This window comes from Geotrypetes seraphini, chromosome 3, assembly GCF_902459505.1.
Source record: "Geotrypetes seraphini chromosome 3, aGeoSer1.1, whole genome shotgun sequence".
Lineage (NCBI taxonomy): Eukaryota > Metazoa > Chordata > Amphibia > Gymnophiona > Dermophiidae > Geotrypetes > Geotrypetes seraphini.
The window spans coordinates 41,396,757-41,422,176 of NC_047086.1; the positions used below are offsets into that span (position 1 = coordinate 41,396,757).

The following is a 25,420-nucleotide window of genomic DNA, read 5'->3' on the forward strand; positions in this document are numbered from 1 at the left end:
TGAAAAGTTGTAGTAAATAGCTTCTTTTGCATAGAGTGTATAACATTTTAACAGAGAAGTTGATCCCCAACTTCTCTGTTTAAATGTTGTACGTTCATTATGCAAAAGAAAATATTTACAACTTTTCATCATGATATTTAGTTTTATTTATAATTTAGCTCATACAAAATTATTTAAATATCAAATACCATACTTTAAATCAACCCATAAGGGAACCCTCCCCCAATTCCTTCACCTCAAAGTCAAAGTACCACTAGTAGAACCCATTGCATTGTGGCATAGTTTGTTGAGGGCTGTTGACCGGCGACCAGAAGAACCACCTTGAATTTTGCACAAATGACAATTCTTCCCCAGCCACCTGACTTGGCCCCTGCTGATTTCTTGTTTCCTAAATTTAAATTCACGCTGCAAAGAAAGCAATTCGACACCATTGAAGACAAAGTAAAATTTGACAGAGCAAACTTTGGCGATTCCTGAAGATGTGTTTAAGGATCATTTTCAGAAGTGAAAACAAGATTGGGAGAAGTGTATACAGCGGGAAGGTGAATACTTTGTAGGGGACCAAGTGGAATAAGTTGTAAGATTGTTTAATAAATTTTTATAAAATCAGTCCTGGAACTTTTATGGCAGTGCAGCCTTGTGTAACAGGGAGGAGGGGGGGAAATAAAACTTAAAACAGAGAAATTTATGAGAAAATGTTAAGGGCTGCTCAGGGGATGGGCCCATGCACAGAGTCTGTGAACTGCAGAGAGTTCAGAGAGATGAGAGACAGAAAGTCTGCAGTAGGAAGCTTGAAGGAAGGTTTGCACATAATACCGTGTTTCCCAGGCCTAAAACAAGACAGAGTCCAAAAAACGCACTAGGACCTGCTAGTTTGCACACTACCTCAGACATAGCTGCAGACAACACAGATTTTTAGATGTAGGTGCCAACATTTCCAAAACGATTGAGGATGCCAAAAGTACACATCCCCACCCAGGACAGAATACTCAGCATTGGAAGTGTATATCACCCACACAGATGGCTCCTATGCCTATAGCACTATCCCAAGTTTTAAGGTCACCACCGCAAGCAAACCCTGCTAGGGAAAAATTGGGAAAGTATCACTAATCTGCATGGATATCATCTCAACCATGCTGCTAGCTTCACTCACACCCCTCAAAAACATCGTCCTGCCTTCTCACTTTTGAAGCCTGACACTCTTTGCCTGCTACTAGCTACAGTACAAACTACCACAATGGCCAGCAATAGGGGTGGGTGGTTGCCCAAGGCGGACGGGCAGGTACCCCCCCCCCAAAAAAACAAAACAAAAACAACAACACCCCACAAGAGCTCCAGGTTTAGAAAACAGCAAGCCCGCCCTCTCCCCAACAATTTTCTAATCCCTCTTCAACCCTCCAGGGAGCAACAACAAAACCCACCGCTCGACCCTTTTCTCTAGAGAAGACGCCTCCAGGCCGCATGCGCAGTAGCCGAGCGCCTGACGACCCGGAAGCAGCAGTCGGTTTAACGCACAGCGACGGTTGGTGTTGCTGAGCACGCGCAAGGGAAGGGGCCGCGCTCGTTGCCCACTCTCCTCTTCTGCGGTCGTCCCGAGAGTTTTCATGCAGAAGCGAAGAGCGAACGAGGGGGGATATCGCGGTTTATTGTCAGCTTGGTGCTAGCCAGGTAAAGAGAAAAAGCGAAACTTTAATTGGGTGGGAGAAACGGCGGACGTGGCGGCGCAGCAGCAGCTGCTTCTCGCTGATCTGGCAGCCTTAGTCTTTGGCGGACGGTGCCAGATGTCGTGCGGGAGGGGTTCGTGCGGTGCCACTTCTGCCTGTCGGCTTTTAGGGACCGAGCGTGGCACAAGGGTCAGCGGGGCCGGGGCCCTCGGTGGCTCACCCCTTCCTCGTTGGCACAGAGCTAAACGGGTTTGTCACACTGCGATGGATGACGTTTCTGGAACTGTGGCATCTGTGCCAGGGTGGTGGTCAGGACTGAGTGTCTCTTCCCGTTAAAAAAAATGTGCAGATGTTTTTATGCCTTCGCTGTCAAGACTGTCAACGTGAATGGTTGACTGAAGCCAAGCCAAACGTCTTGCTCTTAAACTGTCATTACTTGTCATGTTATTAAATGTGTGGACATTTTTTTTTTTTTTTTTTAAATAGACGCTTCACTAAAAAGCAGATTTTTCCTTAAATAGTTTTGAAAGGTTTTGTCACAGCTTACAGTGTGGATGAGTCTAATCCAGAGCTTCGCTGTTACTTACTGTACCAGAGAAGAAAGAGGAATGATAATGCAGTCTGTTAATTCAACTGAATTCTTGTAGGATCTTTATAATTGAGTTTTAAGGGAGTCTGGTTTTCAGGGTAACCAAACTATGGGGGTCTTCTACTAAGGTGCGCTAGCCGATTTAGCAAAAGACCCTCTAGATCAGTGGTCTCAAACTCGTGGCCCGCCTGGTACTATTTTGAGGCCCTCGGTCTGTTTATCTTAATCACAAAAGTAAAATAAAACAGTTTCTTGATCATATGTCTATTTAGCTATAAATGACAATATTACTATTAAGACTTAGCCAAAAGGAAAGATTTATAAACTATAAAGAGTTTTACCTCATGCAAAATTGTCATTTCTTTAATAAGACATTAACTATTTTTTTTTCTGAGGCCCTCCAAGTACCGACAGATCCAAAATGTGGCCCTGCAAAGGGTTTGAGTTTGAAACCACTGCTCTATATGTAAATTAATCTTGTTCTCGAAGTAGTAGACTTCATAGAAACAGGATGGCAGACAAAGGCTAAATGGCCCATCCAGACCGTCCATCCACAGCATCCACTATCTTCACCTCATTTTTGGTTTTAAAAAAATGGGAGCATATCACTGCGTTTTATCTGAAGCTCCATTTGTTACTGATAGAATCTAGAATTTGTTTAAATTTTCTTGTATTTGCTATAAATCAGTTTCTGGTCTGTTACCAGGCTATCTTGCGCTTCATTTTTCCTTGAGTCACCCTAACAAGATCACACACGGAGTATATTTGTTTACCTATCCTTCCATAAAATCCTGTTGTTATAAGAGGTTCCTTGAGAGAACCCTCTCATTTCAAGCCAAACTGAATTCATGGCTTGCAAAAATTATTCTAGAGGTCTCCTCTTACGTTGTATTTAGAAAATTATTAAAAACACAACTTTTTGATAGGTTGGTATCTTAATGCATTGCTATTTTTTAACGTCTATTTAGATCTATCTCATGTATTTTTATCTGTACTATATGTATCAACTTGTTTAGGTTAGTTTTTAACTGCTTCTTTCTTAAACTCGTAACTAGTTTAGACTCAGCTGACATTTTATTTGGATTGCATGTATTATTTTCTTGCTTGTTAGAGGGTATTTTATCTGCACTCTTTACTTCTAATGTATTTCACTGGCATTATATTGCAATATGCATTCTGATTATTGTTAAATTTTATTATTCTAATCTTGCCCAGTTGTTGAGAACCGCCTAGAACTCTTTTGGTATGGCAGTATATAAGAATAAATTATTATTATTATTATTCTCTTCTCCTTAAGAGATCCCACGTGCCTGTCCCACACTTTCTTGAATTCAGACACAGTCTTTGTCCCCACCACCTCTGCCGAGAGACTATTCCATGCATCTACCTACCACCCTTTCTGTAAAAAAAATATTTCCTCATGAGCCTGTCACCTCTTGACTTCATCGTGTGCCCTCTTATTCTGGAGTTTCCTTTCAAATAAAAGAGACTCACTTCATGCACATTTATGCCACATAGGTATGTATCATATCTTCCCTCTCCCACCCAACGTTGGCTTTGGTGTGGGGGAGAAGTTTGCCTCCAACAGTCCAATTGGCAGAGGGAAACCAGATAGCTATCTATGTAAGTATAAGCATCGCCATACTGGGATAGACCAAAGGTATATTAACAGCCACAAATAAAACCGTAGGCTGTATGGTCTTTATCTGCCTTCATTTTTCTATCTAGTCTGCCTAATCATGCCATCTACTGTCCCCCCTTTCTGTCAGGATCCTAAAAGAGTAAAATAAATTTTCCCAAGCGCACCTTAATAATGGTTTGTGAACTCTTCTTTTAGGAATTTGGCTAACCCTTTTTAAACCTTGCTATGCTAATTGTTTTTGCCTCTTTCTGTGACAATGAATTCCAGAGGTTAATTACATGTTAAGTGAAGAAATATTTTTCTCTTATTTGTTTTAAATGTACTGTTTACTAGCTTAATTATGTGCTTCCCCTTCTTCCCAGTCCTTAAATTGCTAGTTTTTTCTCTTTCCAAATGTCTTATCTATTTTAACTCACTTGTGAATTTTTAGACCTCTATCATATTTCCCCTTAGGCGTCTCTTCTCCAAGTTGAAAAGCCCTGGCCTCTTTCTCTTTTCCTCATAGGGAAGTCTTCCTATACCCTTTCTCCCAGGGGTGTCCAACCTTTTGGCTTCCCTGGGCTGTATTAGCTGCAAAAAATTTTTCTGGGGCCGCTCAAACGCTGCAGCAAGACAGGAGGGAGATGGCAAGACGGTAAACACCCGGGGGCAGCAGAGGAAAACACTGCATCGCCCTCGACCGGGGCCATACAAAATACTTCACAGGGCCACAGGTTGGACACCCCTACTAGTACACCTTTTTTAATTCCTTCTAATTTCTCTTTTGAAATGCAATGACCAGAATTCCACACAATAGTTATGGATTGATAAAAAGGCATTAAAATATTATCTGATTTATTTTGCATTCCTTTTCTAATAATTCCTAACATTTTATTTACATTCATAGCTACCATTGCATGATGAGGAGACCATTTCAGTGTATCAACAGTGACACTTAACTTATTTTCCTGGGTGGTGACTCCTAATTTGGAACCTTTGCATGATGTAATTTGGGTTCCTCTTCCCTGGTACAATCATTGGGCTGTAGCTCCTGTTGCTACACTGATTTACAAATCCTCTGAACGTTACTTTCTGCTTCCTCAAATATTATTGATTTGAATTGCTGTCTGAACTCCATGTTTGACTGGCTATAGGTCAGTCTTCTATTTTTAAATGTGACTAAATGTGAAGCTATCTATTTCCCAGTCCAGGATACACCTTACCCTCCCTGCCAGATATTTCTGGACAGTCTAAACTGTTTTAGTGACATGGTCAAGACTCTGGGCATTTTCTTTGATTCCATCCAAACTCACTTTAAAATCTTAACTAGTTTCAGTGCTTCAGGTAGCTTTCTTTTTTCTACATGGAATTAGAGCAGTAAAATCTCTCCTTACTAGAAATCAAATTCATATACGGTACTATTGCTGTCACTGGTAATTATCCACTTGTATTGCAAGAAGGACATTATGTTTGGGAAGATCGAAGGAACCAGATGAAGAGGGTGACCTGCAATCGGATGGTTGGACATGTTGAAAACAACCATGGGGGATGATGCTGAAGGACCTTACTGGACTAGCACAAAACCAATATCTTTTTAGATCTGTAATACATTGTCGCTAGGACTTGAGCACGAGTTGATGGCACCTAACTAACCAATATCTTCACTTAAAAGACCAATATCTTCACTTAAAAGACAACTTGTGGTCAAAATGACCACTGCTGTAGATTGCGTGTCTCCCTTTCTTATTTCAGACACTGGCTCCCTGTCTCCTGTGTGCATCAAACGTAAGGTCCTTATCCTTGTTTTCAAAGGCCTCCAGTCTTCTGCCCCAGATTATCTCTCAATATTTTTTACTTGCTTATACACTGACTCATGTCTTCCATTCTTCGCAAAAGAAATGGTTAATCACACAGCCATATGAGATGCAATACCACTAGATATTCTGGTTTTTGGTTGTACTGGGCCCCTACTTGTGGAATTCTTTCCCAGTTCATTTCCGGTATGAATCCTTTCTGTAGAAACTTATTATAATGCATGACTAGTTCATGAAACCATCAATATTCAGCTTTCTGACTGTACTACAATAGTCAACTTTCAACCCACCCCCTTCATTGCCTTGACCTGCAAATTGGATTTTTTAAAAAAATTTGTTCTCTTTTCCTTCAATCTATTTATTTAAATATTTTTGTAAACCATCCAGAAACACCTCCATGCAAGTGTCAAATGAGTGTAATTAAATAAGATAGATAAATGGACATTCAAAGCAAGAAGCCAGTAAAAGTTAAATCATGCCATAGCAGAAAGATTAACTCCCCTTTTACGAAACCATGTTTGGCGATAAAAAAGCCTGCAATGGCAGTATTAGCTCTAACTTTCATAGGAATTCTGTGAGCGGCGGAGCTAAGTCCTCTGTGGCCAGCGATAAAAAGTTTAATGTGGCTTTGTAAAAAGGGGGGGGGGGTGTAAATGAGTTCTTGGGTTTGATTTTCACCAAGGAAGATGTGGAGAATGGTAAAAAAAAGAAACTTAGAGGAGCAGCTGCAAAGGTCAAAAATTTACATCAAATGTGGATGTCATTCAAAATACTATCCAGGAAGCCCAGACTACTTATATTCCATGTATTAAAAAAGGAGGAAGGAAGACCAAATGGCAGCTGACGTGGTTAACCTTTTTTTTTTTTTTTACCCAAAAAAGGAGGAAAAAAGGTTGATTTGAATATAAACCGAGGTTAGAAATTTGGGTATGTAAGTGTCGTTTGTCATCCCACCAGAACACTTGGCCTCAGCCACACATGCAGAAAACAGAAAAAACCCTCTTCAAATACAAACCCACAAAGTAAAAGTTCTAACTCTTCCCTCCGTCCATGTGCTCCATCTCTTCCACTTCCCTCAATCCATGTGCACCATCTCTTCCCCTTACCACCATGCATGTGCTACCATCTCCTTCCTCTTGCTGTCCGCGGCCTTCCTTGCACCGTTCCTTTGCTGTGGTCCACCCAAGCGTAAACAGGAAGTTGCTTCGGGGGGGGGAGGGGTGTGTGGATCGTGGCAAAAGAAAAGTACAGAGGAGGCCACCGTCTTAGGTACTCCTATCCTCCATTACCCACTCCTCCCGGCCCCAGACTGACATCGCACTTACAGTCCTGATGCTCTGGAAGCCAACGCTCTGAGCTGGGCTGATGAAGGGCCTTGAGCATCTGTACATACTTTAGGCTTGCTGGACTCCCTTTGAGAATCCCGGAGAGGGTGGGAGCCAGCAGGCCTTGAGCATGCGCAGACACTCAAGGCCCTTCAGCCCAGCACAGAGCATTGGTGTTGGCTTCCAGAGCATTGGGACTGTAAGTGCAATGTTGGTCTGGGGCAGGGGGGAACGGGTAGTGGAGGATAGGAGTGCCGGTCAAAGAGAGGGGAGGAGCGATAGAAGTGCCAGTCATCGGGGGGAGGGAGGAGGAGATAGCAATGGTCATCAGTGGGGATAGCAGTGCTGGGCATCTGAAGGGGTGGAAAATAGCATTGTTGGTCATCGAATGGGGAGGGGAGGAAAAAAAAATGAACCATCATCCAAAGGAGGCTCAAATATAAATCGAGAACCCTACTTTTGGGGTATTTTTTTGGCCCCAAAATCTCGATTTATATTTGAGTATATATGGTAATCAAATCCATGAGTTCCACTCTGTTCTCTCTCCTCCTTTGGGACTACCTAGTCAATTCTTAAGTAAAAAGTATGTATAAAATAAAAATGTAAAAAAGAAATATGACAAAGATTGATTCAATTAAATAATTGTATGGAAAGGGAGGGGGGAAGAAGGGTTTAGATATATATATACCTTTGTTATGATCTTGATAGATTTATCAAGTGATGTTAGTAAATCTATGTATTACTTATATTGTGCACTTGCTGAAAGTTTAAAAATGAATAAAGAATTATAAAAAAAAAAAAGTAAAAAGTATGTATATTGTTAATTAATGCACCTTTATTCATAAACTGAGGAATAGTCAAAGCTCAAATTTCAGTAGTAGTAAAGGGCTTTGAATATTGCTCTCTTAATACTTAACCTGTTGTCTTGCTTTACTCTACTGACAGCTATTTTCTTTTCTTTTCTAGATCTCCTCTCACAATTATGGAGGTTTAAAAAGATCTGGGGTGTTGGGGGAGGGAATGGGGATTCCCTCCCCTATTGGTGGTTAATTTGCATAAAAGGTCTGTTGAAGATGGCAATATTTTAAAACTATTACAAAAAACAATATATAAAGCTTTAAAAGGTCTATATTTATATAAATATTTAATATTTGGATGGCTGAGTGCCAAATATAAAAGCACAGTTTCACTTTCCTTGCTGTCGTGATTGACTGCATTTCTAAAATGAAGACAGAAGAATCGTAAGGCTACTGCACTTTATCCCAGGCAATTCTTCAGTGTTTTTCTTTGGCTACTTTTGTCAAAAGGAACCAGACAGGTCCACAATAGTTCACGATGGGTTCTTTGGAACCTGAGTGCACAGCGAGATGCCACTCATTAAAGCATGCCTTGGATATTATATCGGTAGTGACGAGAGCAAGTGAAGACCACATCAAGGTCTTTTTGTCTACTTACTGTCATAGCGCTGTGACTGCAAAGGATAGCTTTGGAAGAAGCGTTGTTCACATTGCTGCATCTTGTGGCAAGAAACGTGTGCTGGACTGGCTTGCTGATATGAAAGGAACTGATTTCTCAGCGAAGGACAAAGAATCAGGTTGGACTGCTTTGCACAGAGCCATCTTCTATGGACATATTGACTGCGTTTTGTCATTGCTGAAGGTAACGGTACAGTTTTTTTTAAATACCAAAAATGGAAATAATTGAAAAGATACCATTAACATTTTTAAGCTGCTCTGCTGTGAACTGTCCATTCTATTCTAACTTTGTATTGTACCAAAGGTAGGGTTACCATATTTTACGAGGCAAACCCGGATGCCACACCCTGTTACACCCCCAGCCCCCCTTGTTATACCTCCAACCACCCCATTCTGCCTCCAACCCAACCCCAAAAAGCCTCATCTTTTTTTTTTTTTTGACCTCCAGGCCACGTCTGGAGGGCCTCTAGCATGCACAGATATGTGTGACATCATCTGTGCTTGCTTGTTGAAGGCCCTCCAGATACGGCAGGCGCTCAGGGCTTTCCAAAACCCGGACAAATTGCCGGATTTTGGAATGTCTGTCTGGGAACTTGGACAGTCCTCAAAAAAAATGGACATGTCCGGATTTTCCTGGGCATCTGGTAACCCTAACCAAAGGAATATGCTCTGATTTTTCCATGAAACCTTAGAACTTCACCTTTTAATTGTATGCTATTTTGTATGAAAACTATGGGCTCCTTTTACTAAGCTGCGTTAGGGCATTAATGTGCGCTACACCTTAACGCCAGCTAGTTCTAACCGTGTAGCGCACGGTAATATCCATGCGCTAAAAACGCTAGCGCACCTTAGTAAAAGGAGCCCTATATGTGTATGCAGAACATGGGAACAAACACAAAAGTTGAACAATATCAAATTGCAGGAAGCTGGAAACTTCTCTATGATTTACTAACCTAGTAAGAAATGTTCCTGTCTTGTAATCCTGACCCCATCCATAATTTGTCTTGAGAAAGTGAGAACAGTGTGAGTATGTAGAGATGGCATGTCATCCTTGTTATAATCACATTTCCTCTCCACTGCTATGTGACAGCCCTCTCTCCTTGTTTATCCTGTTGTTCCCTTTCCTCCATTACCTCTCTCTTCCTCATCTTCTCTTTTCTGCCATCCACCCCTTGTTCTGGCTGGGGCCAAAGACAACTCTTACGACCTCTTTTACAAAGCCGCACTAGCAGCTGCACTGCGCTAAGGGCCCCGAAGCCCATAGAGATTTAAAGGGCTTTGGGGCTGTTGCCATGCGGCAGTCGCTAGCGCAGCTTTGTAAAAGAGGCTGTTAGATTCATTCTCATAGATCATTGTCGCTCAAACTTTTTTAGCTCTGGCACACTAAACGGAGTAAACATTTTTTGCGGCACATTATAATTGAAATTATAAAATTGCATAACCAACAAAAAATTGAATAAATAACTCTCTCAAATTTAAATTCTTTAAGCTATGTATGGGTAATTAATAACAATGATGAAACTAAAGTAGATAAAATAGAATTGCTAATCAATGTGATGGACTAACTCAACTAACTCAAAACATGGCTCGATAGTTGACAAGTAAACACACATTTCATCATCTATCTGCAGTCATTCTCTTTTTTTTTTTTTTTTTCAATTTAATTTCTGTAAGAGCTGAAAATCCAAGTTTGCAAAGATAAGAAGATCCAAACAGTAACAAAGCCTTAATTGCTTTGTTGTTCAAGTTAGGATAAATACTGAATAAAAACTAAAACTACTGTATTTTTCGCTCCATAAGATGCACCTGACCATAAGATGCACCCTAGATTTAAAGGAGGAAAACAAGAAAAAAACCATTCTGAACCATATTCTCCCTGCCAGGCTCTGCACCCAACCCCACACTCCTTACCAGGCTCTGCACCCTGTCCCCCCTCTGGTGGTCTAGTGGTAGGCCAGGACTGATTTCTATTTTTTATTCTGGCCCATCACAATGGCAAGTCATTATAGAAACCGTATTAGCGTTTTGGACATGCATGAACTGGTTTGAGAAAGTTGCTTGTTTTGTGCAGTGCTTCACTGGAGGAATTAGATGTGGGTGCCCCCTTTATCTCCTCAGACCTTTGTGGTGATTTTTTTACATTTTAGGAACTTGATGAAAAACGCTCACTTTTTAAAAATGTATTACTTTTGAGACTTTACTGGCCTTCCCCTCTCATACCAACATATTAGATAATGGCAGATAAAGACCTTCCAGTCTGGACGATCCATCCAGTCTGCCCAATAAGGTAAATTCATAAATAGCAATTGTTGGTGTCCTCCCAAGCTTTTTTGTTGGCAGTTCTGAAATCTCTAAGCCTCAGTGAAAGTAAATGTGGTCTACCTTGTCATGTGTTAACCCATCCTTAAGTACAGTTCTGTGTGTCTCTAGTAGCACCGGTAGAAATGAATATAATAGTATGAGAGTGAGATCAGTTTCTTTTTCCTTTAAGCATGGTTGCAGCCTTTATACTCAAGACAAAGAAGGCTTATCTGCCTTGGACCTTGTCATGAAAGACAGACCATCTCATGTGATTTTCAAGAGAAGTGGTAAGCCAATCCTGCCTTTTATTTGTGCTCAAAGAACTGAGCTTTGCAACATGTGCATGATAATTTAGGATACAAGGGAGCTATTTTCAAAGTGGTCATATTGAGAGTTCCTGGACACTTTTTACTGTGGACTTTGCACTTAACTTGAAAGGGAAAGCATTTTGCTTCTTGGTATAGGTACAATTGTTTTTTTACGTGGGTACTTTTTCATGAAAAGTAATATGTTGAAATCTTTGCACATTATTTTTCCAGTTGTAGCCATTATACCTAAAAGTAGGAATATTGAGGAAGGGCAAATTTTAGAGCTAAACTTATTGTGGTTATTGCTTTGAAAATTGTTCTTAACATGCAGTGCTCTTTCTTTAGAACAAAACTTGTACTATAAGACTGTTCATGACTAAATGGTATATAAGAATACATGGGATGTGAACATAACATAGGAGTTCTGTACTGGGACAGACCGAAGGACTATCAAACCAGTATTCTGTTTCCAGCAGTGGCCAACCCAGGTCTCAAGTACCTGGCAGAAACCCAAAGAATAAAACACTATCTTCCAAAATTCTTTTTATAAAAAATTAAATAAAATATTGACAAAATTTATTTGGCTTGGGAAAAATCCCAGAGTTGCTTTAGTGTCATTACAAAAACCAATTGCGGAGGGAGGGGTAAATTTTCCCAACTTTTATAGGTATCATCAAGCCTATATTTTACGTCAAGGTATGTATTGGATCCTCCCAGAACCCACTGAAAATATTCCAGATTGGTTCTGGCTAGAATGGAGACTTATGTTTCCATTACGTCTTAGTCATGTAGTTAGTATCACGATGCCAAGGCTATACAAAGAACATAAAATATTCATGGATACATGGAAAACTTTAAGATACATAAGTAATCTAACTCCTATTCCAATTAGTAAATCAACAACTCAAACGATTTGGTTAAACCCCAAGATCAAAATAGGCGGTTTCAAAATAATCTGGAAAAACTGGATGACAGCAGGTATTCGTATTTTAGACGATATAATAAAAAATGGTAAAATGCTGGAGTTTTCACAATTGCAACATAAATTTGATCTTAATAAAACACAATATTTTAGATGGTTGCAATTGAAGCAATCCATTCAGGTAGGGTTCCCTGAATGGAAAAATCTTACTAATTATCATAGTTTAGAATTCTTGTGTTTCCAGATAAACTCAATAGGACATGAAGCTGCACAGTGGTATAAATTAATATCCGGATATATAAATAAAAAACCAAAAAATGGACTTAGAGACATTTGGAGCATTGAGATAAAACATCATATTAATGTATCTCAATGGCCACGACTTTGGTCTTGGAGGTTAAAATGTACGGTGTCAGCATCTATGAGACAAACTTGGTTTTTTCTTTTACATAGAGCTTTATGGACCCCTACACGTTTACATAGAATTGATAGCACTAAATCTAATAGATGCTGACACTGTCATGTGGAAATTGGGACATTAGACCATCTTTTATTCTTTTGTCCATTCATCTTAACATTCTGGAAATCAATTTGGCCTCAAATTAATAGGATGTTAGAAAACCCGGTAGCCTTGACATATGATACTATATTTTATCCCAGGACAAGCAGGCAGGTATTCTCACTAGTGGGTGATGTCATCAGACAGAGCCCCGGTACGGACGTCTCACAAGCACGTGTTGCTTGTAGAAACTTAAAGTTTCTAGATGCCCGCACCGCGCATGCGCCGGTGCCTTCCTACCCGGAGATCCGGGCGTGTCTCCTCAGTTCTTTCTTTTCCGCGGAGCTGAGAAGTTCAACTTCTTCATGCGCTAGCTGAATTCAGTTAAATTTGCCTTCCTGGTCCGCGTTTTCGTTTTCTTTTAATTACAGTTAACAGTACTTTTCTTTTTCAAAAAAAAAAAAAAAAAAAAGAAGATTATTTCCTCCGGCAGGTCGAACGGGCCGGCCACGTGGCTCAGGCCCACTGGCTTCGACCTAGCGGCGGAGATTTTCCGGCCTATGTCCCGGCCAATCACCGGGTTTAAAAAGTGCAGCAAGTGCCAACGCGCGATTTCACTCACGGACCCTCACCGGCGCTGTTTGCAGTGTTTGGGCCCCGACCACATCCCGAAATCGTGCGGGCCTTGCTCTACCCTTACGGCACGCTCTTTCAAGCGGCGTTGCCTATTGTGGGAATCGATGTTCAAGATGGACGCAGCTAAGGATCCCTCAGCCTCCACTTCATCTGATACCTCCCCGGTTCGGGCGAAACCGGCATCGACCACTCCTGCATCGAGTGTGGTGAAACCGGCATCGCTCACCCCGACACCATCCACGAGCTCGACGTCGGTGCCTGCCCCGGTCTCCTCTGTTCAGGTACCTCTTCCTTCCACAGTGCCACCAATGGTCATCAAAGTGCCGAAAGCTACTAAGCAGAAGCACTCGGCCTCGAAGGAGCGCGATGTCCGTGCAGGAGGACCCCCTTTCGGTGCGGATCCCTCCTTATCGGCTTCGCTACGGTCCGCGCTGGAAGCTCAATTCGTTGAGCTCATGCAGACCATCGGACCCGGGCTCATCGCTGCCATACAGGGTGACCTCCCGGTACCGGTCCAAAGGGGCGGTCCGCCCCCTCCCCCTCCCCCACACCGTTCGACCTCGACAACCGACGAGGACGAACGGGGGAGGGCGGCGATGCCCACGCGGCAAACCTCGATTACCGATATGCCACCATTAGAACCCATTACGCCTCCGCGCCAACATGGGACCAGACCTCCGATCGATACTCGAAGCCCTGGGCATAGTCAGGAAGAGTTCTTCCGTACTCCTTACCAGACTTGGGTAGCATCGCAAGAACCCGCATCGCAAACCCAGTTGCGATCCACCGCTTCCAGCCCTATCCACTTGGGGGCCTCGGGAGACCATGCGATGCACAGACGATCCCGATCCCCGTCCCGCCACCGAGACGGGCACCGATCGAGACACTCATCCTGGCACTCCTCACGCCATTCGGAGGTGTCACCGCAGAAAAAACTGCAACGTAGGGGATACTCCTCATCAGAGGTGTCCCCCCCGAGGGGCCCGGAGTACGAGGAGACACTGGTGCCCGATTCTCCTTGTCACTCCCCGATGTCCACGGACCTGGAGGCCTCCTCCTCCTCCAGCCCGTCCCACAGACCGACGCTGGCGGAACAATTGTCCTTCTCATCATTCCTCCGACAAATGGCGGAGGACCTGGATGTGACCCTTGACACGGGCTCCCGATACTCCAAAGAGTATCTGGACACCATGCATTTACCTAACCCTCCAACGGAGTCGCTTCGGCTCCCCTTGCATAAATTACTGGACCAGACCTTCATGCAGTGCTTCGAAACGCCGTATTCCATACCGGCGATCCCCAGCAAACTCGATGCTCGATACCGCATCGTGCACCATAAAGGGTTCGAGGGCCCTCAACTCTCCCACCAATCCCTACTGGTCGAGTCCTCCCTTAAACGCTCTCATCCCTCCCAGGTCTACGCCTCTGTACCGCCGGGCCGAGAGGGGAGAACGATGGACAAATTTGGTAGAAAATTCTACCAAAACTCCATGATGGCGTCACGGGTGCTAAACTACAACTTCTTTTTCTCTTCCTATCTGGAGTTCTTCTTGCCGGTGCTCCGCAAGTTCACTCCGTTCATAGACAACCAAGCTCGATTCGAGTTCGAGGAAGTGGTAGCCTCCCTCTCCCAATTACGCCTCCAGCTGATGCAATCCTCCTTCGATGCATTCGAACTCTCGGCACGCGCCGCCGCAAGCGCGGTAGCTATGCGTCGCCTGGCATGGCTCCGTACTATCGATATGGATCCCAACCTACAGGACAGACTCGCCAACGTACCGTGTGCTGGAGCTGACCTGTTCGATGAGTCTATCGAAACTGTTACCAAGAAGCTGTCGGATCATGAAAAATCCTTTCAATCCATCCTGCGGCCCAAACCCAAACCTCAACAGTCTCGACCTTCCAGGCCACCCCTGATTTACCAGCGGCGTTACATGCCCAGACAAACGCCTGCTGCGAGACAGCCTGCGAAGAGACAACCTCCCCAGAAGTCTCAGCAAAAACCTCAGCCACCGGCGGTACCTAAGGCTCCCCAGCCCTTTTGACGCCCCCCCCGGGAGCATAACCTCGGCCTCTCCCATAGGGGGCCGCCTCCATCTTTTTTACCATCGATGGGAGGCCATAACCACGGACCTATGGGTCCTCACCATCATAAGAGAAGGATACTCTCTTCAATTCCACCGGGTCCCCCCGGACCATCCTCCAAGAGAGTATCCTTCAAGCTCGACGCAGACCGCCCTGCTTCTTCAGGAAGTCCAAACCTTACTTCAGCTTCGGGCTGTCGAGCCGGTCCCGTCAGACCAATTGAACCGAGGGTTTTACTCCCGGTACTTCCTCGTCCCGAAGAAAACGGGCGACCTGCGACCCATTTTAGACCTTCGAGCCCTCAACAAGTCCCTGGTCAAAGAGAAGTTTCGCATGTTGACTTTGGCTTCTCTATACCCCCTCCTCGAGCAGAACGACTGGTTATGCTCCCTGGATCTCAAGGAGGCCTACACTCACATCCCCATTCACCCGGCCTCCCGAAAGTTCCTCAGATTTCGGGTGGGAAATCTGCACCTACAGTATCGAGTGCTACCATTCGGCCTATCTTCGTCCCCCAGAGTCTTCACAAAGTGCCTGGTGGTAGTGGCCGCGGCACTCCGGGACAGGGGTCTACAGGTATTCCCATACCTCGACGACTGGCTCATCAAGGCCCCGTCAGCCCCAGAGGTCACTTCGGCGGCCTTGGCTACAACCTACTTCCTCCAGAATTTGGGCTTCGAGATCAACTTCTCCAAGTCTCATCTACAACCCACCCAGTCCCTCCCCTTCATCGGAGCGGTCCTGGACACCACCCGACTCCGAGCATTCCTGCCTCGGCAACGCATGGAGTCTCTTCTTCATCTCAGCCAATCGGTGTCTACTCGCCAAACCCTACCGGCGAGACAACTGATGGTGCTCCTGGGCCATATGGCCTCCACAGTACATGTGACACCCTTTGCCAGACTCCACCTCAGGATCCCCCAGTGGACCCTGGCATCACAGTGGAATCAATCGTCCGATCCACTATCCAAACGCATCTTAGTCACACCTGCTCTTCGGCAGTCTCTACTTTGGTGGATGACCTCTTCGAATCTATCCAGAGGTTTGCTGATGCACTCTCCCCCCCATCAGAAAGTTCTCACAACCGATTCGTCGAACTACGCATGGGGGGCCCACCTGGAGGGTCTCCGCACCCAAGGATTCTGGACCAGTGCGGAAAGACTACACCAAATCAATCTACTGGAACTCAGAGCCATCTTCAATGCGCTCCAAGCTTTCCAACACCTACTCCACGACATGGTAATCCTCATTCGCACAGACAATCAGGCCGCCATGTATTATATCAACAAGCAAGGAGGCACGGGCTCGGCCCTCCTTTGCCAGGAAGCTCTACGAGTCTGGGACTGGGCGGTGCGCCACAACACCCTACTCAGAGCAGTATACATCCAGGGGGAGAACAACGTCTTAGCAGACAAACTAAGCCGTCTGCTACAACCGCACGAATGGACTCTCCATTCCAGCCCCCTTCACCAAATTTTCACGCAATGGGGGACGCCCCAGATAGACCTCTTTGCGGCTCCCCACAACGCCAAACTGCCTCAGTTTTGCTCCAGGATCTACACTCCTCATCGCCTCGAGGCAGATGCTTTTCTACTGAACTGGGGGAAACTATTCCTATATGCGTTCCCACCATTCCCGCTGATCCAGAAGACTCTGGTCAAGCTGAAACTCGAACGGGCCACCATGATTCTAATAGCTCCTCGGTGGCCCAGACAACCTTGGTTCTCCCTCCTACTTCAACTCAGCAGCAGGGAACCAGTACCACTTCCAGTGTTTCCTTCACTGCTTACTCAACATCAAGGATCACTACTTCATCCCAACCTGCAGGCTCTCCACCTGACAGCTTGGTTCCTCTCAACGTAACCCCTCACCAATTCTCACAAGAAGTGAGGGAGGTCTTGGAAGCTTCCAGGAAGCCCGCCACTCGACAATGCTACTCCCAAAAATGGACCAGATTCTCCTCATGGTGTGTTTCTAAGTCAACGGAACCTCAGCGAGCTTCCTTATCCTCCGTGCTGGACTATCTCCTACACCTATCTCAATCTGGGCTCAAGTCCACATCCATACGAGTCCACCTGAGCGCTATTGCGGCGTTCCACCAGCCCCTACAAGGGAAACCCCTCTCGGCCCATCCGGTGGTCGCCAGATTTATGAAAGGACTCTTCCATGTTAACCCTCCTCTCAAACCACCCCCAGTAGTTTGGGACCTCAATGTAGTCCTTTCCCACCTCATGAAGCCCCCGTTTGAACCACTCAACAGGGCCCCTCTGAAGTATCTCACCTGGAAAGTGCTTTTCCTTGTAGCCCTTACGTCCGCTCGCAGAGTCAGCGAACTCCAGGCGTTGATGGCGGACCCACCATTCACAGTATTCCACCATGACAAGGTGGTCCTCCGCACTCACCCGAAATTCCTGCCTAAGGTGGTCTCCGAATTTCATCTCAACCAATCCATTGTACTTCCAGTATTCTTCCCTAAGTCTCATTCTCACCACGGAGAATCGGCCCTTCACACTCTAGACTGCAAACGTGCCTTGGCTTTCTACCTGGATCGCACCAAGCCACACAGAACCACTCCTCAACTTTTTGTCTCCTTCGACCCTAACAAGTTGGGAAGACCCGTATCAAAGCGCACCATCTCCAATTGGATGGCGGCTTGTATCTCTTCCTGCTATGCCCAGGCTGGATTATCACTTCCTTGTAAGGTCACAGCCCATAAGGTCAGAGCAATGGCAGCCTCAGTAGCATTCCTCAGATCAACACCAATCGAGGAAATTTGCAAGGCTGCCACCTGGTCCTCGGTTCACACATTCACCTCACATTATTGTCTGGATACCCTCTCCAGACGGGATGGACAGTTTGGCCAAACAGTATTGAAAAATTTATTCTCTTAAGTCGCCAACTCCCCCTCCATCCCACTGAGGTTAGCTTGGAGGTCACCCACTAGTGAGAATACCTGCCTGCTTGTCCTGGGATAAAGCAATGTTACTTACCGTAACAGTTGTTATCCAGGGACAGCAGGCAGCTATTCTCACGTCCCACCCACCTCCCCTGGGTTGGCTTCTCAGGCTAGCTACCTGAACTGAGGAGACACGCCCGGATCTCCGGGTAGGAAGGCACCGGCGCATGCGCGGTGCGGGCATCTAGAAACTTTAAGTTTCTACAAGCAACACGTGCTTGTGAGACGTCCGTACCGGGGCTCTGTCTGATGACATCACCCACTAGTGAGAATAGCTGCCTGCTGTCCCTGGATAACAACTGTTACGGTAAGTAACATTGCTATTTGGAACAACAATGAGAACAAAAAGTCAAATATCATCAAGTAATAACAAACTTTTATTTATTTTAACTGGAATAGCAATACAACAAATCACATTCAATTGGAAAAGACATGACAGGTTAAATTACACTTTCTGGTGGAATTCTGTTTGTCATATATATAAAATGGAGCTTACCATAGCAACACAAAAAGGATATATTAATAAATTTCAAAAGATCTGGAGACCATTAACAGATTTTTGTAATGAATGATTAACTTTTCCCAAGATAGAAATTTGATTAGAGGGGAATGGGGTGGGATTTTATTTTTTGGTTTTTACACACTATATCAATGTTTGAATGAATTTACAATAAAGTTGTTTTTTAAATATTATTGATTGAATGGGAGGGAGGGAGGGGGGATTACTACATTCAAAAGGAATTATATAAATTTAGATTTACTGCATAATATTATAAATTTTGTATAAAATTAATTTTCTAAAAAATGTTAAATTTGATGATAATAAGTGAGTTTATCAAGTGTATATATTTAAGTTTCTAATAAGTTTATTTGAAACACTTGTTGTAACAAAAGAAAATGAATAAAGATTATCAAAAAAAAAAAAAAGAAGAAAAAAAAACAAAAAAAAAACACTATCCTGGAATTCTTCGAGACCTGACACTACCAGATCCGCCCACAAACTCAAACTATTTGAAACACTTGTTGTAACAAAAGAAAATGAATAAAGATTATAAAAAAAAAAAAATATCCTGGAATTCTTCGAGACCTGACACTACCAGATCCGCCCACAAACTCAAACTATCTTTCCCCTCGTTAAAAGGCGTCATGTATGCAGGTAAATTAGGGAAATCCCTTTTCTTCAAATTCACTGAGATTTGGAATAACCTTCCTGCTCCGCTGCAGAACCTAGGCTCATTCCAATTATTCTGAAAGCATCTGAAAACATGGCTTTTCTCCAAAACATAAAGCTGTCTATTTAAAATGTAAAGCTAGCTATTCTCTTCATAACCGTGCTGAGCTCTATCTTTATGAAGATGATGCGGTATGCAAACTTAAGGTTTAGTTTAGTTTAAGTCCATCTTAATAATGGCTTATGGACAGTGGCATAGTGCGGGTTGGATGTGGGTGGGTGTGGAAAGTGGGTGCCATCTTCATGGGGACGCCATCGCCTCTCCTCCTCTCTGTCCCCCCTGTACCTCATTAACTCTTCATTGATGCAAGCAGCATCTCCAACCTGCTGCTTGCGTCGGCTTCGGCTCCCTCTCTGAAATCACTTCCTGGTCATAGGACTAGGAAGTGACATCAGAGGGAGAGACTAGGCCTGCGTAGGCAGCAGGTTATCCCCCGGCCAATCAGGCCTTAGATTAAGTGGGGATGGCGGACCCGCTATGCCTAAGGCCTGATTGGTCCAGGCTTCTAGAGCCTGGGCCAATCAGGCCTTAGGCTTCGGCGGGATGGGCCAGGAAGGGGCGGGCCCGCTTCATTTCGACGAGGCGTGCCTGCCAGCTCAAGACGTGCAAGACCCTTCTAAGAACAGGTTTGGTGGAGTGGAGGTTTGGGGGGGGTTAGCGCCGGGGGGGGGTGCGTCTTCGGGCAGGAGGGATTGGGCACCCTCCTGGTCAGGGGGCCACGGCCCGCTATACTTATAGCGGCAGAGAGATCCCTTGCTGCGATAAGTATAGTGGCCGCGTCTACTTACAATGTAGGCCAGCATTTTGCTGGCCTACATTTTAAGCTTCTCCTCTACTAGGGAGACGCGTAGGGCCGCCTAGGTTCAGCCTAAGGCCCTTAGACGAGCTTAGGCATCTTGCGGGTCTCCCTAGGCTCCCGGAGGTGCCTTCAGGCTTGCCTGGGAAGCATTTTTTTTTTTAAAACGTGCATCCCGATTGGCTGATTAGACAGCTGTAGGACGCCTAAAATCGGGATGCACTTTAGAGAATCAGGGCCCAAGTGTATACTTAAGGTAATTGTATGAATTTTTATGATACACTTGTTGTTATATGAAAAAAAATTAATAAAAATAAAAACAAAACAAAAAAAAGATTTTTGCTTGTAAGTGCAATCGTATGCTTAGACATTTGGATTTGGGCCACGAAGAGCAGTTGCATGCTTTTCACCAAATGTATTAATGTATTGCAACTGAACAGTGACTGTCCCATTTTACTTAAAAAGGATGATCTGCAGCTTGGTCTAGATTTGTTTTGTGTAAATCGTTGCTAATCATAACATAACCTTTTTGTTTCAGACCCCACAGAGCTCTACACATGGGGCAGTAATGTTAATTTCACACTTGGTCATGGTAGCCAACAGAGCAAATATCATCCTGAGTTGCTGGATCTGTTTTCTAGAACGGGAATTTATATTAAACAGGTATTACACAATCAAATGCTAGCAGTTTTCTTTTGTATTTCATTCACTTGAACTTAAATAAAAAAGAGTTTAAGACCATACATTTCAGGTACAGATGTTTATAACTGTCCAAACTTCCATTACTGTAAACTTAGCTGCTGCCAGACTATGTGCTATATTTGCTTTATATTTCTTACTGAACATTTAATCATACAGGGAGTCATTTACTAATCACACGCAAGTGCCTTTAATGTGCATTATTTACCATGGGGCCCTCTGGATTAGATTCAATGAATGGCGCCAAATTTGGGCACCGAAAGAAATCCACGCGGAGCTCTATTCTATAAACGGTGCTCTGAGTTGTGTGCCTCTTAGATCCAATTTCCTTGCCAAACTTTGGGTGCAAGGATTTACATCAACTGAAACCTGTTGTAAATCCTGCATGTAAGTTAACCATGGTCCCCAGTGTTCTGTACTACTGCACACATCTTTAGTGAGCACCCCTGACCTGCCCATGCCTCTCCCATGGCCTTGCCCCTTTTTGATTTGCACACAAATCGTTGCAGCATAGCACTTTGCAAGATGCGTGCACAGACCTAAATTGTTTCCAGATAGCACTCAATTATTAGTGCTGATAAGCTTGTTAGTCAGTTTAGTTGCTTGTGCATCTCAGGAGTGGCCTAGTGGTTAGAACCACTGCCTCAGCACCCTGAGGTTGTGGGTTCAATCCCAGTGCTACTTCTTGTGACCCTGGGCAAGTTGCCCAACCCTCCTTTGCCTCATGACCCATAGTTAGATTGTAAGCCCACCGAGACAGATAGGGAAAACCTCTCAAAGTATCTAATTAGTGTAAACTACTTCTATTGAAGTGATATATAAATAACAAAATGAAATAATTTTATAGAATCACCCTTCACATGTACTGTTAGTATGCTTTTAGGGCCTGAATCTATAAACATCGCCTAGCGGCTAGGTGCGGTTGTCAATCATCTGCTTGGCACTATTTGTAGAATTGCACCTAGCAGCACCTAATGACTTAGGTGGTGATAGACATTAAAATGTTAGGTGCCAGTATATTAGGCCCAACCTCCGTCCCTAACCATGCCTACTTGCTGTGTAGATGCTGGTAGACGCCTCGGTGCAGAGTTAGGTTGCTATCACAGAGACATGGTTCACTGATTCCCATGGATGGGATGCCAACATACTGGGCTATAATCTTTTTAGGAAGAACAGAGATGGTCATAAAGATGGAGGAGTAGTTCTCTATGTAAAGACAGATATCCAAGTGACTGAAATGCAGGGGCCTGGGGAAAAGAAGAAGTGATATGGATGGTTTGAAAAGAGAAGATGGAACTTCTATCTACTTGGGTGTTGTCTACAGACCTCTGACTCAGTCGCAGCAAATTGACAAAAGATCTGATTACGAATATACAAAATTTGGGAAAGAAAGGGGAGATGCTGTTGCTGGGTGATTTCAACCTGTCGGATGCGGACTGGAAAGTTCCGTCTGCGGAATCGGAAAGAAGTAGAGAGATCGTGGATGCCTTTCAAGGAGCTCTGCTCAAACAAATGATGACGGAACCCACAAGGGAAAAAGCGATACTGGATCTGGTGCTCACAAATGGTGGAAGTGTCTCTAATGTCTGAGTGGGGGCCCACCTGGGAAGTAGTGATTATCATAGGGTTTGGTTCGATATAACAGCCAAAGAGGAGGATGGCGGCACAAAATTCAAAGTCCTGGATTTCAAACATGCGAACTTTAGTAGCATGGGAGAATACCTGAAGAAAGAGCTGATTGGATGGGAAGAAATAAGGGAAGTGGGAAAACAGTGGTCCAAGTTGAAAGGTGCAATAAATAGAGCCTCTGACCTTTATTTGAAGAAAATAAATAAAAACAAGAGAAAAAGGAAACTGATATGGTTCTCCAAACTAGTGGCGGAAAAAATAAAGGCAAAAGAATTAGTGTTTATGAAATATTTAAAAAAACTCAAGAAGAGGAGTACAGAAAGGAATATCGGTTGAAACTGAAAGAAGTCAAGAGAGAGATACGTCTGGTGAAAGCACAAGTGGAAGAGCAAATGGCTATAAATATGAGAAAGGGAGACAAAACATTTTTCTGGTATATTAGTGAAAGGAGGAAGACAAAAAATGGAATTACGAGACTGAAAGAAGGTACGAGCCGCTATGTGGAGAGTGATGAGGAAAAAGCAAATTTGCTAAACAAATACTTCTGTTTGGTGTTCACAGAAGAAAAACATGGAGAAGGACTGCAGTTGAACAAGTTGAAAAACTGAAGGTGGACAAAGCTATGGGACTGGATGGGATCCATCCCAGGATATTGAAGGAGCTCCAAGAGGTTCTGGCGGGTCCTCTTAAAGATTTGTTCAATAAATCTTTAGACGGGACTGGAGAAGAGCGAATGTGGTCCCTCTTTACAAAAGTGGTTATAGAGATGAAGTGGGAAACTACAGGCCGGTATGCCTTGCTTCAGTTATTGGAAAAATAATAGAAACGTTGCTGAAGGAAAGGATAGTGAAATTCTTATAATCTAATGGATTGCAAGAGTCAAGGCAACATGGGTTTACTAAAGGTAAATCATGCCAAACAAATCCCCTTAATTCTTTGGGTAACCGGAGAACTGGATCAAGGACATGCACTAGATGTAATTTACTTAGATTTCAGCAAAGTCTTTGACATGGTTCCTCATAGGAGGCTCTTAAACAAACTCCATGGGCTGAAGTTAGGACCCAAAGTAATGAACTGGATTAGAAACTGGTTGACAGACAGATGCCAGAGGGTAGTGGTAAATGGAATTCGCTCAGAGAAGGGTCAGGTGAGTAGTGGAGTGCCTCAAAGCGCGGTGCTGGGACCGATTCTGTTCAATATGTTTGCGAGCGACATTGATGAAGGGTTAGAAGGTAAGGTTAACCTTTTTTTGGATGATACCAAGATTTGTAACAGAGTGGATACCCTGGAGGGAGAGGAAAACAAGAAAAAGGATCTGCAAAAGTTAGAAGAATGGTCTAGTGTCCGGCAACTAAAATTCATTGCGAAGAAGTGCAGAGTGATGCATTTGGGGGATAGAAATCTTAGGAAACCATATGTGCTGGGAGGTGAGAGGCTGATAAGCACAAATGGCGAGAGGGACCTTGGGGTGATTTGTTTTTGAGGATCTAAAGGCATCTAAACAGTGTGATGTGGTGGCTGTAGCCAGAAGGATGCTAGGCTGTATAGAAAGATGAATAACTAGCAGAAGAAGGGAGGTGTTGATGCCCCTGTATAGGTCATTGTTGAGGCCGCACTTGGAGTATTGTGTTCTGTTTTGGAGGCCATATCTGGTGAAGGATATAAAAAGAATTGAAGCGGTCATGAGGAAGGCAATGAAAATGGTAAGAGGTTTGAACCAAAAGAAGTATGAGAAGAGATTGGAAGACCTAAATATGTATACTCTGGAGGAGAGGAGGGACAGGGGAGATATGATACAGATGTTTAAATACTTGAATGGCATTAATATAGAACCAAATATTTTCCAGAGAAGAAAAAATGGTAAAACTAGAGGGCATAATTTGAGGTTACAGGGAGGAAGACTTAGGAGCAATGTTAGGAAATTCTTCTTCATGGAGAGGGTGGTAGATGCCTGAAATGCCCTACCGAGGGAAGTGGTGGAGAGGAAAACGGTGATGGAATGAAAAAAAGCGTGGGATAAAAATAGAGGGTCTCTAATTAGAAAATGAAGGATTTAAATTAAAGAACTAAGGCTGGTATTGGACAGACAAGTACGGTATGTTTTCCATATATGGTGATTCAGTGTAGGGTGGGCTGCAGTGGGCATCAATTGAGCTCCACTAATATGGAACAGGAGGATGTTACTGGCTAGCCTTTACGGTAGATGTCCCTTAAACAACAGGATGGTTGGATAGGCTGGGAGTGAGCTTGGACGGCAACTTCAGCATTTGGAACCTAGGACAATACCAGACTTTTTACAGTCTATGGTCCAGAAATATCAAAGAAGAGACAAGTTAATCTAATCATGTATTTTTTAATGAGTATAACTTATGGGCAGACTGGATGGACCGTTCAGGTCTTTATCTGCCGTCATTTACTATGTTACCAGCTAATTAATTTTTTTAATTGTTTTTTAATAGCACTTTTAATTATCAGTGCTAGTTAAGCCAATTAAAAAATAATTAAGTTAGGCGCCTAGATGCCTTTTATAGAATCAGAGCCTTAGTAAGTGACGCATGGAAATTGAACAGTGTTTAAATTTTCTCCTAGGGTTACCAATGCTGATACACATTTTGGTTATTAAAAAAAACCCTCTGTTGACATTACTAGACCTAAGTTTTTTTTTATTTTTATTCATTTTTCACATAACAACAAGTGTATCACTTAAATTTTTACAATTTCATTACGTACACACTTGATATTCCTTCATACATTACTATATATATATATAACGTATCATTATATAATCTTTTACTATAATCTTGAAGCAGTGTATAATATTTAATAAGTATACCAACTATTACTAGACCTTTAAGTGAAAGAGATTTCT

At 43.6% G+C, this 25,420-nt stretch overlaps 1 protein-coding gene across 1 annotated transcript in view; it reads left to right on the top strand.

The window, feature by feature from the left end:
• Positions 1-1,516: 1,516 nt before the first annotated feature.
• IBTK (inhibitor of Bruton tyrosine kinase) overlaps positions 1,517-25,420 on the top strand; it is a 239,787-nt gene continuing 215,883 nt past the window's right edge. Inside the window, 4 exon segments of the mRNA XM_033937433.1 lie at positions 1,517-1,668; positions 7,980-8,672; positions 10,980-11,076; positions 20,762-20,886. Of these exon segments, the coding sequence (XP_033793324.1) occupies positions 8,349-8,672; positions 10,980-11,076; positions 20,762-20,886 (546 nt within the window). The 5' untranslated portion in view covers positions 1,517-1,668; positions 7,980-8,348.